Below are 15432 nucleotides of genomic sequence, written 5' to 3' on the forward strand. Positions count from 1 at the left end.
GTTTGGGAGGTTTTCCCCTGTCTACTATCCATATCAGAGGGAGCAAGAAAGAGCATGTTCTACTCTGGGCAGCTTCAGGGAACTGAGTATTGTGTTAGAGATTTAACAATTATAACCTCTGGTATGCTAGACTTGTGATTTCTTTGGTAACAAATTCCCTCAAAACCTTAGTGGGATTCTTGTCTATTTGCTTCTAGTCAGTTCCATGTGGCGTAGTCTCATTTAAAGACCTCTTTTGGACAAATTTCCATGAAACCTGTATTCACTCATCTTTAATTTATTCTTTTCTATGCACTCCTCATCTCTCTCCCCCTTAACGTAATACCAGCTACCTTAATGCCATCCGAAACTGAAGTCTTGGGAAGTTGTCTGGGGAGCTGGTAATCGTAAACTGATCTTTGCTCCTGGGCTGATGCTGACGAATGTTATATCATGTTCTTTGGGGACCAAAAGCACTTGACTTTTCCAATCCTCCAGGGCCTCAAGTTAATGGCATTTTAATCCATTAAATTGCATTCACAGACAGATTCTACTAGTGCTACATTCTCTTCCATCTCTATATGCAAATGGGTCATTTTTGTCTAAGTTTATCTCATGTCTCTTATAGCACTTTGCTAAAAATTTCAAGTAGCAGCCAACATACATCAAAAATATGGCATTGTTTTCTATCTGATTCCCCAAAGCTACAGGCTTGGTAGCAATGTGGTCTGTTTCTAAGTTAGCATATATTTCCAAGCAGCATAACTAGGGGCACCTCTCTTTATCCCCAGCATGGTCCTCTCTACTATTTTTTCATTACCATTCATTGTCTTTAACTTCACATTCCAAGCCTATTTCCAGCCTGTGTAAAAGGATAAAAAAGAAAGTGGAGTGCAAGCAATTTCCTTTGTGATAGGGATGTACACCTCCCTTCTGCTCACATGGCATTTATAGAAACGTAATCAATGCCTACTCCTAACTGCAAGAGAGGACAGGGTATATAATAGTCAATAAATCAGAGTGATTTATTACTAACATGAAGAAGAGGGTAATAGTGGAAGATTCACAGACTCTGCCACTCCAGTGAAATCCCACTGATAGGGAAACAATTGTGTAGCCAATAATTACATCACAGTAGAAAGGTTGAGCATATGCAAATTTGAACTAAGGAATTTGGAAGATTGGAGGAGGCACGGTGATTATTCCTTTGGTAGGAATCAGATTCAAAAGGAGCTCCAAGTAAAAAATTGATGGAACTTGAAGAAAAGGGAAAGACTAAGTAAGAAAGCAAAACTTTCCCCTTCACCAAAAGTTTCAATTGTGGAATATGAAACTGAAGCTCAAAGTTGTAGGATCGTTCTGGTTTTTTTTTTTTTTTTCAAAACATTTGATCCTGTAAAATATTTTTTCAAGATCAACTAGGCTATAGATAATCGCATATGTACATACACACATTTAAGTTGCTGTGTTGGTATAAGTGAGTCAGTATATGAGAATGACAATAAAAACAATACTTTTGTGAGTACCAAATTTTGGGAGAATAGGAAAAAAAAAGTTTGCCTGATGGTTAAATTCCATGAAAAAATGTTGAGGAGGTGGTAGACAAGGAGAAGTCAATTTCTTTCCTTTTCTTTTATGTTCCTGGACTTTTTTTTGGCTTAAACCTTAGCTACACTCTGGGAAATTAGAATAAGATTGGTGAGTGCTGGAGTTTTCATTTTTTTTTTTTTTAAAGATTTTATTTATTTATTTGACAGAGAGAGATCACAAGCAGACAGAGAGGCAGGCAGAGAGAGAGAGAGAGAGAGAGAGAGGGAAGCAGGCTCCCTGCTGAGCAGAGAGCCCGATGCGGGACTCGATCCCAGGACCCTGAGATCATGACCCGAGCCGAAGGCAGCGGCTTAACCCACTGAGCCACCCAGGCGCCCCTGGAGTTTTCATTTTGAAAATAACCTTAACTGTTATTCAGGCTAGGGTTTCATTCATTCATTCATTCACTCATTCAGTATTTTTGAGCAATTACTATGTGTGAGGCTTTAGGTAATGAAGAAAACTTTTCTGTTCAAAGTGCTCACAGTCTCATTGAAGGAACAACCAAGAAAATGGATCAACATATGCAGCTTGCAAACTGCTCGGGGAAAGGTCTATACATGGTGGTCACAGACTCACATCGTAGAGGTTTGTGATCCAGCTGGGAAGAATCCATTTGGCATTTGGGCCCTAAGGCAGAAGAACACTTGTCGTGAGTTTGGAGACTGGGTACCACGAGGTAGGGTGTGCAAGAATTCTGAAAGCAAGAATAACATGCACACATGGGTGAAGATAGAAAACAGGATATATTTGGGGAGGAGAAATAACTGAAGAAGTATAGAATACCATGTCAGTGTAGAAAAGGAAACAATCTGTGTGTAAATATTATTGTAAGAGAAATTGGGAAACCCATTCTCCTCCTGGCATTCCTTTCTTTAACTCAAAATAATTACTGAGCACTTACTCATGTTCTAAGTCCTATACTTGGCTCTGGGAAATAAGAATGAGCAAAAACAGGCATGTGCTTACTTTTGGGTAGTTTACATTTAATGACAGACTATGAATAATGTAAGTTCATGTATGAATATATAAATACAGGCTTTCCGGTTGTGCAAAGGCTCAGTGGTATTGAGGGGTGTTGGTGAACTTGAGGGGCTGAAAGAAGGGTTTCAGCTTCCTCTTGATAAATGGAAGTGATGATGCTCTCCAAAGCCCCTTCCCAGTCTGATATTTTTATGACTCTGACATGCATATCATTTAACATAGATTTGAATAGTTATGACTTAAGATTTTTACGGTACATTCAGAAAGTGACGTGAAACTAGGAAAGAAGTCCAATCTTATTTCCTCAATATTTCAAAGCTGTTTGAGGATGTAACCAGAATATGGAAGCAGGTGTTAAGGATATCTTTTGGCCCCCTGGGACACTTCTATTTAAAACTTTAAGAACAATAAAATAACACAAACATCCAGGAATTATTCCGTTAATGGCTGTATTTAGGAAACGTTGTACAAGAAAAAGGACAAATAATGTCATAAGTAATAGACTAGGCAATCTTTTGAGAAAGTGTACTGTTTCTTGGGAGTACAAAAGCCCACTGGTAAATCCCTATACACTCAGATGACTGGGACGTTGGCAACTGTGGCTTCATTTGAAGTGTGAAGTATTAGCACAGATCTCTTGGAAGCCCTAGTTCAGACGTGCCAACATAGTGTGGAGGAAGGAACAGGGGTACTGGCTTGCTGTGAACCTACTACTTTCTGCCTTGATGCTTGTGCTATTGTGATTTATGCTAAGAAATATATATTTGGTCTTTGTTCTCATTTCTGGCACAGAACCTCTAAAACCCTTGGAATTTTCTAAGAGATGGATGAGAGAGATAAAGGTGTCTTTTTTTAAATTAACAAGGTGACTTTTGGAAAGTACCCAAGGGTGAGGGCTGGTTGCCTGAGGAACCATGTGATTGGAACATTGGAACTCTCCTCCCAGCTCCCTCCTACCCTGGTAGGAGGAGTAGGGGGAGAGGGGCTAGAGATTGAATGGATCACCAGTAGCCAATCATGGTGATTGGGTCAATCAATCATGCATATGTAATGAGGCGTGTAAAAACTCAAAAGGACAGAGTTTAGAGTTTCTGGATTGGTGAGCATGTGAGGATGCTAGGAAAGTGTCATGTCTGGAGAGGGCATGGGAGCTCTGGACCTTTTCCCCACACCTTGCCCTATGCATCCCTTCTATCTGCCTTTCCTGAATTATATCATTTTATAATAATTATTTATGTACTAGATCACCACTAGATCTAGTGCATAAAATGTATCTGTGAGTTCTGTGAGCGGCTTTAGCTAATTAATTGAACCTGAGGAGGAGGTGGTGGGAACCTCTGGTCTATAGCTAGTTGGTCCAAAGTACAGGTAACAACCTGGAGTGAGACCACCCCAGGGGACAGAGTGGGACAGTCTTATAGGACTGAGTCCTTAACCTGTGGAATCTGACACTCTCTGAATATTGTCAGAATTGAGTAGAATTGCAGGACATGCCACTGGTATTCAGAGAATTGTTTGTTAGTGTGGGAAACTCCCCTCCTTCCCACTCTCCACACACATTGGAATTGGGTCCAGAAACCTGAAAGAATGACCTAGAGCACGTTAGTTACTGTTCCTATGCCTCAATTCCCTCAGGTATAAAATGAGGGTGAAGACAAGAATGTCTCCACCCATTTTATAGGTGAGATTTGAGGCTCAGATAATGAAAAATAATGAGGACAGAGAGGAGGGGTAGGGGAGAGAAAGACTATAATGAGTTTCTGTGGAAGCTGAAGGTATTAAAAATTTCTTACAATTATTATTTCTTTTTGGTAGAAAAGAATTTTCTTTAATGAAATGGCTGTGTATGGTATTTTTGTGTATTTCTCATTTTAGAAGTCCTTCTATGTAGCAAAATTTAGATAGTCTGTGTTGGTCTTATTTATTTTTTTCTGTTTGAAATTTTGTTGGTCTGTGAAATCCAGAAGTTTGGAAAAGCGTTGTATGTAGGGCAATTCCAAACAAAAATTTATTATCATTCAGTTTTATTCAATGAAACCATGTCCCTGAGACCCGTGGCAAGGAAGAGCCCCTCAGGAAACCAGTGAGAAATTCACAAGTCTGGGGACAAGTTCCAGACAGTTGACTCATTTCATTTCTACACAAAAACAAGTGTAGACCGTCATCTGATTCAGTTATTTTGGAATGTCCACTCTGCACTCGCACAGCTAGGTCAGTTCTTTGAGAAATTCTGAAGAAGCTGGAGAGGTTCTTATGCCCTCAAAGATCCTTTTTTTTTTTTTTTTTTGGAAAATAAAGTTTACAATGTGGTTTGCTTTCTCTTTAATGTCAGTTACACCTCTAGGATTCTCTGTCTACTCAGCCAGTAACACCCCATCCTAGGATTGTTTTCCTACTTTCCTCTTTTCTGTTAGTAAGAAAAACACACAGTCTCTTTTCATCTTGAGTTTAAGGCTTATCATTTCTGATAATCAGATAAGGGAAAAGAAAAATAGTAAATCCAATCAAGTCACAAAGGTACTTGGTATCTGACTTTTTGATACCTTGTTAACCAGGATTTTCAACCTTTATTTCTTTTTACCTTTCCTTTCCTTTCCTTTCCTTTCCTTTCCTTTCCTTTCCTTTCCTTTCCTTTCCTTTCCTTTTCTTTTTTTTTTCTTTTCTTTTCTTTTCTTTTCTTTTCTTTTCTTTTCTTTTCTTTTCTTCTTTTTTTCCTTTCTGTCAGAGAGAGAGATGGCACAAGCAGGGGGAATGGCAGGCAGAGGCAGAGAGAGAAGCAAGCTCCCCGCTGAGCAAGGAACCTGATGCAAGACTGGATTCCAGGGCCCTATGATCATGACCTGAGCTGAAGGCAGATGCTTAACCGCAGCCCTTCAAGCATCCCCCAACTTTTATTTCTTAAGATGAATTTCCTCAAAAACCCTACTCCAAGTCTGGCATAGTTAACCAGAGAAATAAAATTAATACCAAATAAGTTAATTTTGGTAGGGTAGCAGGGTGAAAACCGACCACCCAAATATATCGGGTTCTAATCCTGGGAACCTGTAAATGTTACTTTATTTAGAAGGGGGGAGAAAAAAGAGTTTTACAGATGTGATTTCAGTTAAGGACCTTGACATGGGGACCTGTGGGGGTGGGGGCAGACCCTAAATACCATCACAGGTGTCACTTAGAAGAGAGAGGCGGGGAGTGAGTGGATATACGCACTGACAGCAGAGAAGTGACCGTGGAGGTAGAGAGTGGAAGGAGGCAGCCACAAGGCAAGGTGTGGCAGGAGCCACCAGGATGGGGAAAAGGTAAGGAACACATTCTCCCTGAGAATCTCAGGAGGGGGTTTGGCCCTGTTGACACCTTGATTTTGAACTAATGGTCTTATTTCAGACTTCTGGCTCCCAGAACTGCAGGAAAAGAAATTTCTATTGTTTTAAGCCACCAAAATTGCGATAACCTGTTACTGCAGTCCCAGGAAATTAATTTAGGTGCCCCCTTGTCTCACTGCTTATCTTATGATCTGTGGTGCCGGTGATGCTAAGATTTTAAAGGGCCCTTCACCTCTCTGTCCTTACTAGCAGTTCATTCAAGCTGAGCAGGAACTTTTCTTACATTATCAGAAAGTTACCCTTGATAAACTGGAGTTTGAGGAACACAGAAACAAGGATAATGTACTTAACTAGTATTTACTCTGTAAGTTTCTGGTATTTTTTTTTTAAGATTTTATTTATTTATTTGAGAGAAAAAGAGATGACGAGACAGAGAGAGAGAGCGCGAGCGCGCGCATGAATGGGGAGAGGAAGAAGCGGGCTCCCCCCTGAGCAGGGAGCCCAACACCAGCTCCATCCTAGGACCCCAGGATCATGACCTGAGCCCAAGGTAGATGCTTAACCGACTGAGCCACCCAGGTGCCTCATTCCTGATATGTTTTCATCTTTGTCCTAAGCTCTGGAATAAAAACTGACTAAGACAGGATCCTCGTCTTTGAGGAGGTTGATGAGGGGAGTTAGACACACACACATACAATGACATTAATATGTGGAAAATGCTGTAATGCTCACGTGCACAGAGTATTGTGAACACATTGAAGAGTGCATGGACTACAGGATGCGTGCATATGAGCACGCAGGAGAGGGGAGCTAGAAAAAGTTTAATGGCAAAGGCATGCCTCTGAACTGAAGCAGGCCAAAGGGGTAAACTTTGATTAATTTTCTTCTCCAAGGGTTTCGTATTCTGAAGGACGCTGTCTACCTTAGGCAGTGTTTATTAAGTAATAGATAACAGATCAAAAACATCTCTAACTGCCAAACAGGTTATAATCAGCATAGGGTGGCCAGTACTATTTTCCTATTATTTAAACCAAGAACAAAGGTATTTGTTGTCATTTGATTTTTTTTTTTCCCTGTGAAGAATGTAATTTGTTTCTTTCATTATGATTTTTGGGATACTGATCTAGCAACAGGACTCTCCTCATTCTTTTCAAGGACAGGCTTTGCTGTCTTGGTAAAGACAGTAACTCCTTGCACTAACCCATCTGGCCTAGAGAAAATGATATTGAAAAGAACCTCATTAATGAGAGTTCCTGTATAACAGGGAAATAGCTATGCCCCCTGAGGATAGCTTGCAGTATTGCTTCCTCGTAAGGCAACATACACAGTCAGATCCTGGCCCGCTATTACAGAACTCCTGCAAGATAATAGGGATCAATGTAATAATCAACATTTGTATAGCATCCTATCATTCTACAAAAGGATTTCACAAAAGTATCTGATTATGGGTTGTTAGCATTGAAAGCAAATCCCGCCATCTGAAGCAAGTTGCTCTCCTTTTTGATTTTTTAAGTCTTTATTGTAATGTTCTTATTCTTCTAGTTAACGTTTTCCAGCTTTACTGAGATATAATGACATATAACACTGTGTAAGCTTAAAGTGTTGATTATGCTCATTTGCTGTTGAGTATGTTGATTTGATATTTATCTGTTGTGACACGATTATCATTACACTTAGCTAACTGCTTCATCACCTCACTCAGTTATCCTTTCTTTTTTTGTGATGAGAACATTTAAGATCTACTCTCTTCAGCACTTACAAGTTTATATTAAAATATTGTTAATTATAATCATTATGCTGTATATTCCATTTCCAGAGCTTATTCATCATATAAGTGGAAGTTCGTAACCTTTAACCAACATCTGCCCATTTCATCCACCCTCTCCGGTGAGTTTAATCTCTTTCAGCTTCAGTTTCTCTCTCTCTGAAGTAAGGGCGCTTTCACTGGGAGAGCTAGCAAGTGAATTAAGTGAGATTTTAAGTAGGAAGTACCAAGGAGAGTGGCTGACAAGTAGTAGATATATTAGATATATCATAGTAAGAGCTAGATCCATTCTGTCTTTTTTTCCCCCTAGAAGTAGCTGAAATTAAAAAAAAAAAAAGGTATTTGACTATCAACAAGGTGAAAAGACAATCTATGGAGTAGAAACAAATATTTGCAAACCATCCATCTGAAAAGGGGTTGATATCAAAAATATATAAAGAACTCATACAACTCAATAGCAAAAAATAAAAACAAAACCAAAACAAACAAAAAACCTAGGTGATTAAAAAATGGGCAAAGGGCCTGAATAGATCCTTCTCCAAAGAAGATACATAAAAGAACAATAGGTATATGAAAAGATGTTCAACATCATTTGTCATTAGGGAAATGCGAATTAAAATCACAGCGAAATATCATCTCATACCTATTAGAATGGCCATCAACAAAAGACAAGAAAAGGCATGAATTTGGAGAAGAGGGAATCTTTGTGCACTGTTAGTGGGATTGTAAATTGGTGTAGCAGGAATGGAAGAAGTATAGAGGATCCTCAAAAAAATTAAAGATAGGACAACTATATGATCCAACAATTCCACTTTTGGAAATACACCCAAAGAAAATGAAAACAGTAACTGGAAAAGATATCTGTGCCTCCATGTTCATAGCAACATTATTTACACTAGCCAAGAAATGGAAAACAACATATCTGTGCATTGATAGAATATTAGTCAGCCATAAAAATCGAAGAAATACTCCTATTTGTGGCAATGAGGATGGAACTTGAGGACATTATGCTACATGAAGTAAGTCAGACAGAGAAAAACAAATACTGTATGATCTCACTTATTGGTGGAATACAAAACTCCCACAAAAACAAAAACAAAGAAAACAACTCCTAGAAGAAGAGCTCAAACTTGTGGTTACCAGAGACAGAGGATGGGAGGAGGGGTGTATTGGAGGGAGGTGGTTAAAGGTACAAACTTCCAGTGATAAGATAAATACTAGAGATATAGTACAACTTGATGACCATAGCTAATACTGCTGTATGGTATCTAGGAGTTAAGAAAGAAAATCCTAAGAGTTCTCATCCCCAGAAATTTTTTTTTTCTTTTTTATTGTATCTATATGAGACGATGGATGTTGGCTGATCCTATTGTGGTAATCATTTCATAGTACATGTGAATCAAACCGTGATGTTGTATGCTATAACTATGATGTGTGTCAATAATTTCTTAATAAAACTGGAAAAAAAAAGAACTAGGTCAATTAAGTCAAGAAAAAATGTCTTTTGTTTTACTATTTTTTCGTTGTTTCATTCCTCTCAACTTGTGGCAAGAATCAAACCATTTTGCTGGACTCTTTTTTACCTCCCATCTATTGAACTTATGGCTCTCAGATGGTTACTCAAGGGTAATTTGAGGAGTACCAGGGTGTCCCAGAATTTGACCTTCCCCAGGGGTGACTCTCCCTGGGTTCTCTGGGTGGTCTTTTTTGGGTCCTCTAGGCATCACATCGGAAATACAGAGAAAAGGTGTTATTTATAAATAATATACTTCCTAACTCCAATAAGATTGAAAGCAGTTTTCAGGATTTGATCATACATGAAACAGGAAAGTCTATCACAGAGAAATGACAACTACTAGAGAGTGAACTGCATGAAATGTAAACCACACTTGATATGGATTAATTCAGGTTTTGAACGGAGGGTTGCTGTCATTCATCTGTCCATCAAATTAATTGCGGTAAGTACCTTGCTGTAGTAAGAGAAGATTTTATGATATTATAGTTTTAATTACACATTATGGCATGTGTTGTAAAATGGATTTTGTTAAAAAAAAAAAAAAAGCTTGAAAGCCATGAGATTAGGCTCCTACTGGTTTACCTTTCCTGCCACTTGTTAGTTGTTAAAGTTTGGAAAATTCCTGATTTCATAAACTTTTGTTGAATACTTACTTTGCATCAGACATTCTTCTATATAAATGCGCCCTCCCCCCCTTTCCTGATACTGATAATTTGCGGTGTAGGATAGGTAGCCTGTGTCCATTCCATACTATTCTCACCTTTCGCCAGACCTCTGGTACAAGTTCCAGAGGATTCCTATTACTAAACAAATTCTGATACTGGGTAATAAAACGCACGTTTCCAAACAGAGTGAATCTGAGCTTCCCTAAAGCCCCCTGAGAATTACGTCAGCTTTAACCATGAAACCGCTGGGCTCCTTTTATTCAGAGTTTTCTTTAAAGCTCTGCCTGAATGTGGGGTGGGGTGGGGGTGAGGGACTGAGAAGGGGGAGGCAGAGGAAGCTTTAGGTAAGGGGTTGTGAGGAGGCGCTCCTTGGGGGTGGGATGAGTCGCAGAGGGTGGGCGGGAGAAGGCGAACATTTGTGCACAGAAGGGTATTTCCGGCTCGAATTTCCATGCGGAGGCTTTTTGAGTTGAACTTTTTTGGGGAAAACGACCCGTGCCAAAGAACTAGGTGTGCGCGAGTGTACGAGGGTGCGGCGGGCTTCCCCACCTGGGGTATGGGTAGCATTCTCCACGTCTTTGTGGGTCTCTGCGAGCCGCGCCGGCCGGGCTGAGGCTGCGCGGGGGCCGCCCCCGGTCCCCAGCCGGACACCCTGAACCGCAGCAGCCACAACAACAGGCTCGCCCGCAGACAAAGGGTCTGGCGGGGACCGGGAGCGCGCGCTCCGAGCGCCGGGCCGGGGCCGCCGACCGCGCAGCGCAGACCCCGCGCGGGCCGCAGCCGCGGCGCCCGGAAGACCCGGCTCCGGGACGCAGACCCCGCCCGGGCTGGCTCGGCGCCGGGCTCCGGGCTTCCACTCAGTCTTTGACCCTCGGTCCCCGCCCGCTCCCCCCTCGCAGGCCGCACCACTGTAACCGCTGCCCCGGCCGCCGCCGCTCCTTCTCGGGCCGGCCAGCGGAGAGCGCAGCGCAGCGGGGCCGGCGGCATGGCTGTGTCTTGGAGGAACTGGCTGGCCAACGAAGGGGTTAAACACCTCTGCCTGGTAGGATGGCGGGCAAGGCTCTCCCTGCGTTTTGTCTCTTGTGCAGCAACTTTGATTCATTCTCTGAGCGTGCGCGGGTGGGAAGCTGGAAGAAGTTTTGCCTCTAATTCAAAAGTTCTCAACTAACAAAACTTTCCGCTGTTAATACCTGGAGATAATAACACCACCTATCCCCCCACCCCCCAAACCCATCCCGGCTCCAAAGGCATGGGAACTTTCCTGCACACTGATGGGAGAGCGGATGTGGAGGAAGGGAGAAGAGATCACTTTTAGTGAACACAACTTTTTCTTAACCCTTTCAACATCTTCCCCTCCTTTACTCTTTCCCCAGATTGCTTCTGTTTGGTGTTGCATTTTTAACAACATGCAATTCTCCGGACGAGGTGATGTCACTGATTTCTTAGGCTCAGGGGATGCAGGGGATGTCTGCCGATCATTTAGGAGACATTGCAATCCAAATGCTTAATCTCAGGTGCAGGGACTGAGTTAAGATTTGTTTTGCTCTGAGAGGTTTTCAGCTTGCTGGTTAATTGAAAATGCTTTCTGCAATTACTAACCCAGCTTCGTCTGAAAGTATTGTGTCCAACGAATGTCCTTAAGGTTTCCATTCATCAAGTAATGTTTATTTTTAATTTTTGTTTTCTCTTTCTCTGTGATTTAGTTTATCTGGCTCTCCCTGAATGTCTTGCTTTTCTGGAAAACCTTCCTGCTGTATAACCAAGGGCCAGAGTATCACTACCTCCACCAGATGTTAGGGGTAAGTGGGACTTGGGTAACCTGGTAGAACAGGTTTAAGGTAGGCGGACACTGCTACCAGGCTTGGTCAGTTCTTCCATTTATTAAAGAAACCCAGGTTGTTCACTTCAGAAAGGCTTGTCCTTCTCTGAAGTGGTCCCGTTTTCTTGATGTATCATTTACACTCATGTATGTTAAAATGAATGACTCTTTCAAGAACCAAAGATTCTATGTGCTAAAATGCAAGGAATGAACCTGTCAGAACAGGCCGGTAGTGCCTGAGAGAAGTTGGCAGCCTCTTGCCAGCTGCCAAATGCCTTGAAGGATCTGCTTCTCCAGCAGGACCCACCGATGACAGGCTTTTAGTTTTCACTAACCAAGACTTCAGCCTGAGCATAAGTTATCCAGAGGATTTCTGCACTGTTTCCTTTTACTGCCAGTTCTCACAAAGTATGTATCTGAGGCACCTATTCATTTCTAGCTGTGTCTTAGCTTCTTACCCTAGGTTACTGGTTGGTTATGGTTCCAGTGTTCCGGTCTAATATGAGAATGATATTGTGCAGAACTTTGCTCTGATTTATCTCATGTTGATATTTTTCCTTTTCTCTATTCCATGGCATTTCTGATCTCATTCTTTCCGTTCCCTTCCTACTTGACTCCTTACCAGAAGACAGAGGCATTGAGGACATCTTTATATTAAGAGTTAGCATTTTCTGAGCAACAAGCAAAAAGTATAAAGTGTATTGAAAAATTTTAAAGCATGTGAAAAAAAATTTTGTCATTACCTTTCGTTGGGGAAGAGAACACATTCTAAATAGGAGATGCATTGTTTTCTTTTCTGTGGTTTAATGATTATTTAAAATTAGGATTAGTTCATGTGAATTTAGTGGAACCAGCTTTCCATTTTCTACTTTACATTTATGGATCTTATTTATCTTCAGACTTCAGCTCTGAGAGTAGTGCTTGGCACATGCTAAGTAAGACTGCAATCAATTGAGATTTAATTAATTAACTGATGTTTTATTTTATACAATAAAGTACTATTTTTCATTATCTTTCGGTCACACAATTGATATTTTTCGAAGTTTAACACCGGTTTTTTTAAAAGAACTTATTTTTTTTAGAGCTATTTAAAGTTCACAGTAAGATTGGCAGTAAGGTACAGAGATTTCCCCTATGTTCCCCTACTCACACACATGCATAGCCTCCCCCATTATCAACATCCCCTACCAGTATGATACATAAGTTACAGCTGATGAACCTACATCGACATGTTATCGCCATCCATCACCTGTATTTTTAACTAATGGGTTAAGAAAAATGTTCTCAAAGATGAAACTTATTTTACTGGTAACTGTTAAAAAATTATTTATTATTTTAGAGCGAGAGAGAGAGAGCACACACTGGGGAGGGGACAGAGACAGAGGGGGAGGGAAGAGAATCTCAAGCAGACTCTGTGCTGAGTGTAAGCCCAATATCGGGCTTGATCCCACAATGCTGAGATCCCACAAACCTGAGCTGAAATCAAGAGTTGGGTGCTCAACCAACTGAGCCACCCAGGTGCTCCTCATTTTCTTGGTAACTCTTAAATCTGAACATTTCTTTCTCTTTCTCATTTAACCACCTTTCCATTTAACCATCTATCAAACTGTCATGAAACCCATGCTTTTCAAATGGGCACACGGAAAGTGAGCCCTTGCTCCTGCCCACAAGTTTCTTACAATCTAGTGGAAAATGGAACAAGTAAATACTTATAATTGAATAAGCAAGTTAAGAAAAATTTTCTCTAATAAATATATGAAGATCTCTGACCTTTTTAATTTTTCCCCCCCCTTGTAAGTCCCCTTAGGTATGAATTAGTGAAACAGGATTTTTCAGTAGGTGATATCTGACCTATTATGTAACTATATGAATAACTTGGAGAAAACTCAAAAGGGTTATGATGGCAAATTTTCCTGTCAAAAATAACAGATTTTTTAAAGGAGATATTTGTATTAATATACAATTTAAGAAGAGGCAACTTGAAGCCAGAAATGAACTTTGGATTTCATCTCTATGATATAGTGTAAGCTAAAATAATAACTTACTTAAAGTTAATTATGTTGGAAACAAGCAAGTTAATTTTTATGAGCTTGGATTCTGTGTGACAACTTCAAATTTATTTTGGTGACAAGTCAGATATGATGAAGGGTATACACGCACACACACGTATAACCCAACTAATCAAAAAAAGTTATGTTTTTTTTTTTCTTGCCATCACATTCTAGTGCTTTTGTTTGAATAATAAGACAGGCTAGGGAGATTCAATGGTGAGGCCAAGGAAAAAATGATAAAAGGCCTAAATTGAAAACTATGAGTACAAAGTGCAACAAACAGATAGAAGAAGAGAGGGGTCATTGTAAATTAGTTTTTATAGAAACCTAAGAATGATCATAGTGAGTTGACCCTTAGGCCATCCTGTCAGAAGTCAACACTGTATGAAAAGTCACCGTGGGGAGGAATGGTTTTTCTCCTTGTCATCCTCCCGAAAAATGAAAGGTGACTTCCAAACTTCTCAGTTTTCAGTAGTTACCTATATGGTGTTTTTCTCAGCATTAATTCATCTAAATCATTTTGGAATGTTTTCAGTCTATATTACTCTACTTTTTAGTGAAAAAAGAACTCTATCTATGGTGTTACTATTTGCTTTATGAAGGAGGACTTAATTTTATTTGTCCTAGGCTTATTATTCCTAATCTTTTGATGATTATGGTATTACCTTATAGTGTAAGAATTTGCAGGCATTTTTTGAGTGGCAAAGAAAATAGAGTGTAACAATGGGATATAAATTAATCTTAAAATAAATACTTCTGACTCCCATCTTTTACATGTTTAATACTGATACCTCATTATTATTAACTTATTGCCTTAGCGCATTTTAGAGCCTACCCTCACAAGGACAAGGTCCCACTGTGATGAATTTTAGAAAGACTGAAAGGAATATAATAAGTGTTCTGATATTACAAATGTCTCTCTCTTTTTAAAATATTTATTTATTTATTTTAGAGAGAGGGAGAAAGAAAGAGAGCACGAGTGGAAGGGGTAGAAGGAGAGAGAGAGAGAATTTCAAGCAGATTCTCCATTCAGCCCAGAGCCCCAGGTAGGGCTCGATCTTATGACCTTGAGATCACAACCTAAGCCAAAACCAAGAGTTAGATGCTTAACTGACTCTGCCACCCAGGTTCTCCCATCAGTCTCTTGAAGGTGAATTTTAGATTCCTAAAAATAATGATGGTATTCCTGGAGATGAAATTACTACCACTTTAAAACACAAATCGAAGGAGTTCCTCCAGTTGCTGATTATTTTGATAATAGTATTGAGTATAAAGGTTGCCAGTATTCATCTTTAAAAGTAAGGTTACAGTAACAGTCATAGAAGTATGAGGGGGAGGGAAGGTATACAGAATATAGCCCATTTGCAAGAAGGCATAGATATTGACAAGCAGTTAATTCTTAGTAGTTGGAAATCTGCTTTCTACTGGAAACCAACTATGTATTCAACAAATCTACAAATATTGGGTTTAAGCCAGGAAACCATTCTTCCCATTTTACACATGGGAAAAGGTAGGCTGAGGAAGCTGATGACTTGTTCAGCATCAGAGCTGGGATGTGATTGCAGTCCTGTCTGACCTTTTTGCCTTTCCTCATGCTACACAGATTTTCAAAACACTTCACTGGCCCATCTCTGGTAGTTAGGCTACTGGTTACTATTACTCATCATCAGTGCTGCCCAACAGAAATGTAATATGAGTCATGCAATTCAAATTTTTTCTGTAGCCCATTAAAAAAGTTAAAAC

At 40.1% G+C, this 15432-nt stretch overlaps 1 protein-coding gene across 2 annotated transcripts in view; it reads left to right on the top strand.

Annotated features, from left to right (window-relative positions):
* The first annotated feature begins 10804 nt into the window (after positions 1 to 10804).
* LOC111154476 (NADPH oxidase 4) overlaps positions 10805 to 15432 on the top strand; it is a 160617-nt gene continuing 155989 nt past the window's right edge. For both annotated transcript variants that reach the window (XM_022514087.1, XM_022514088.1), the window contains exons 1-2: positions 10805 to 10861; positions 11523 to 11618. In XM_022514087.1, coding sequence (XP_022369795.1) covers positions 10805 to 10861; positions 11523 to 11618 — 153 coding nt within the window. The remainder of the gene's footprint in view (positions 10862 to 11522; positions 11619 to 15432) is intronic.

Source organism: Enhydra lutris, unplaced genomic scaffold (genome assembly GCF_002288905.1).
Source record: "Enhydra lutris kenyoni isolate GAN:26980312 unplaced genomic scaffold, ASM228890v2 scaffoldscaffold37, whole genome shotgun sequence".
Taxonomy (NCBI): Eukaryota; Metazoa; Chordata; class Mammalia; order Carnivora; family Mustelidae; genus Enhydra; species Enhydra lutris.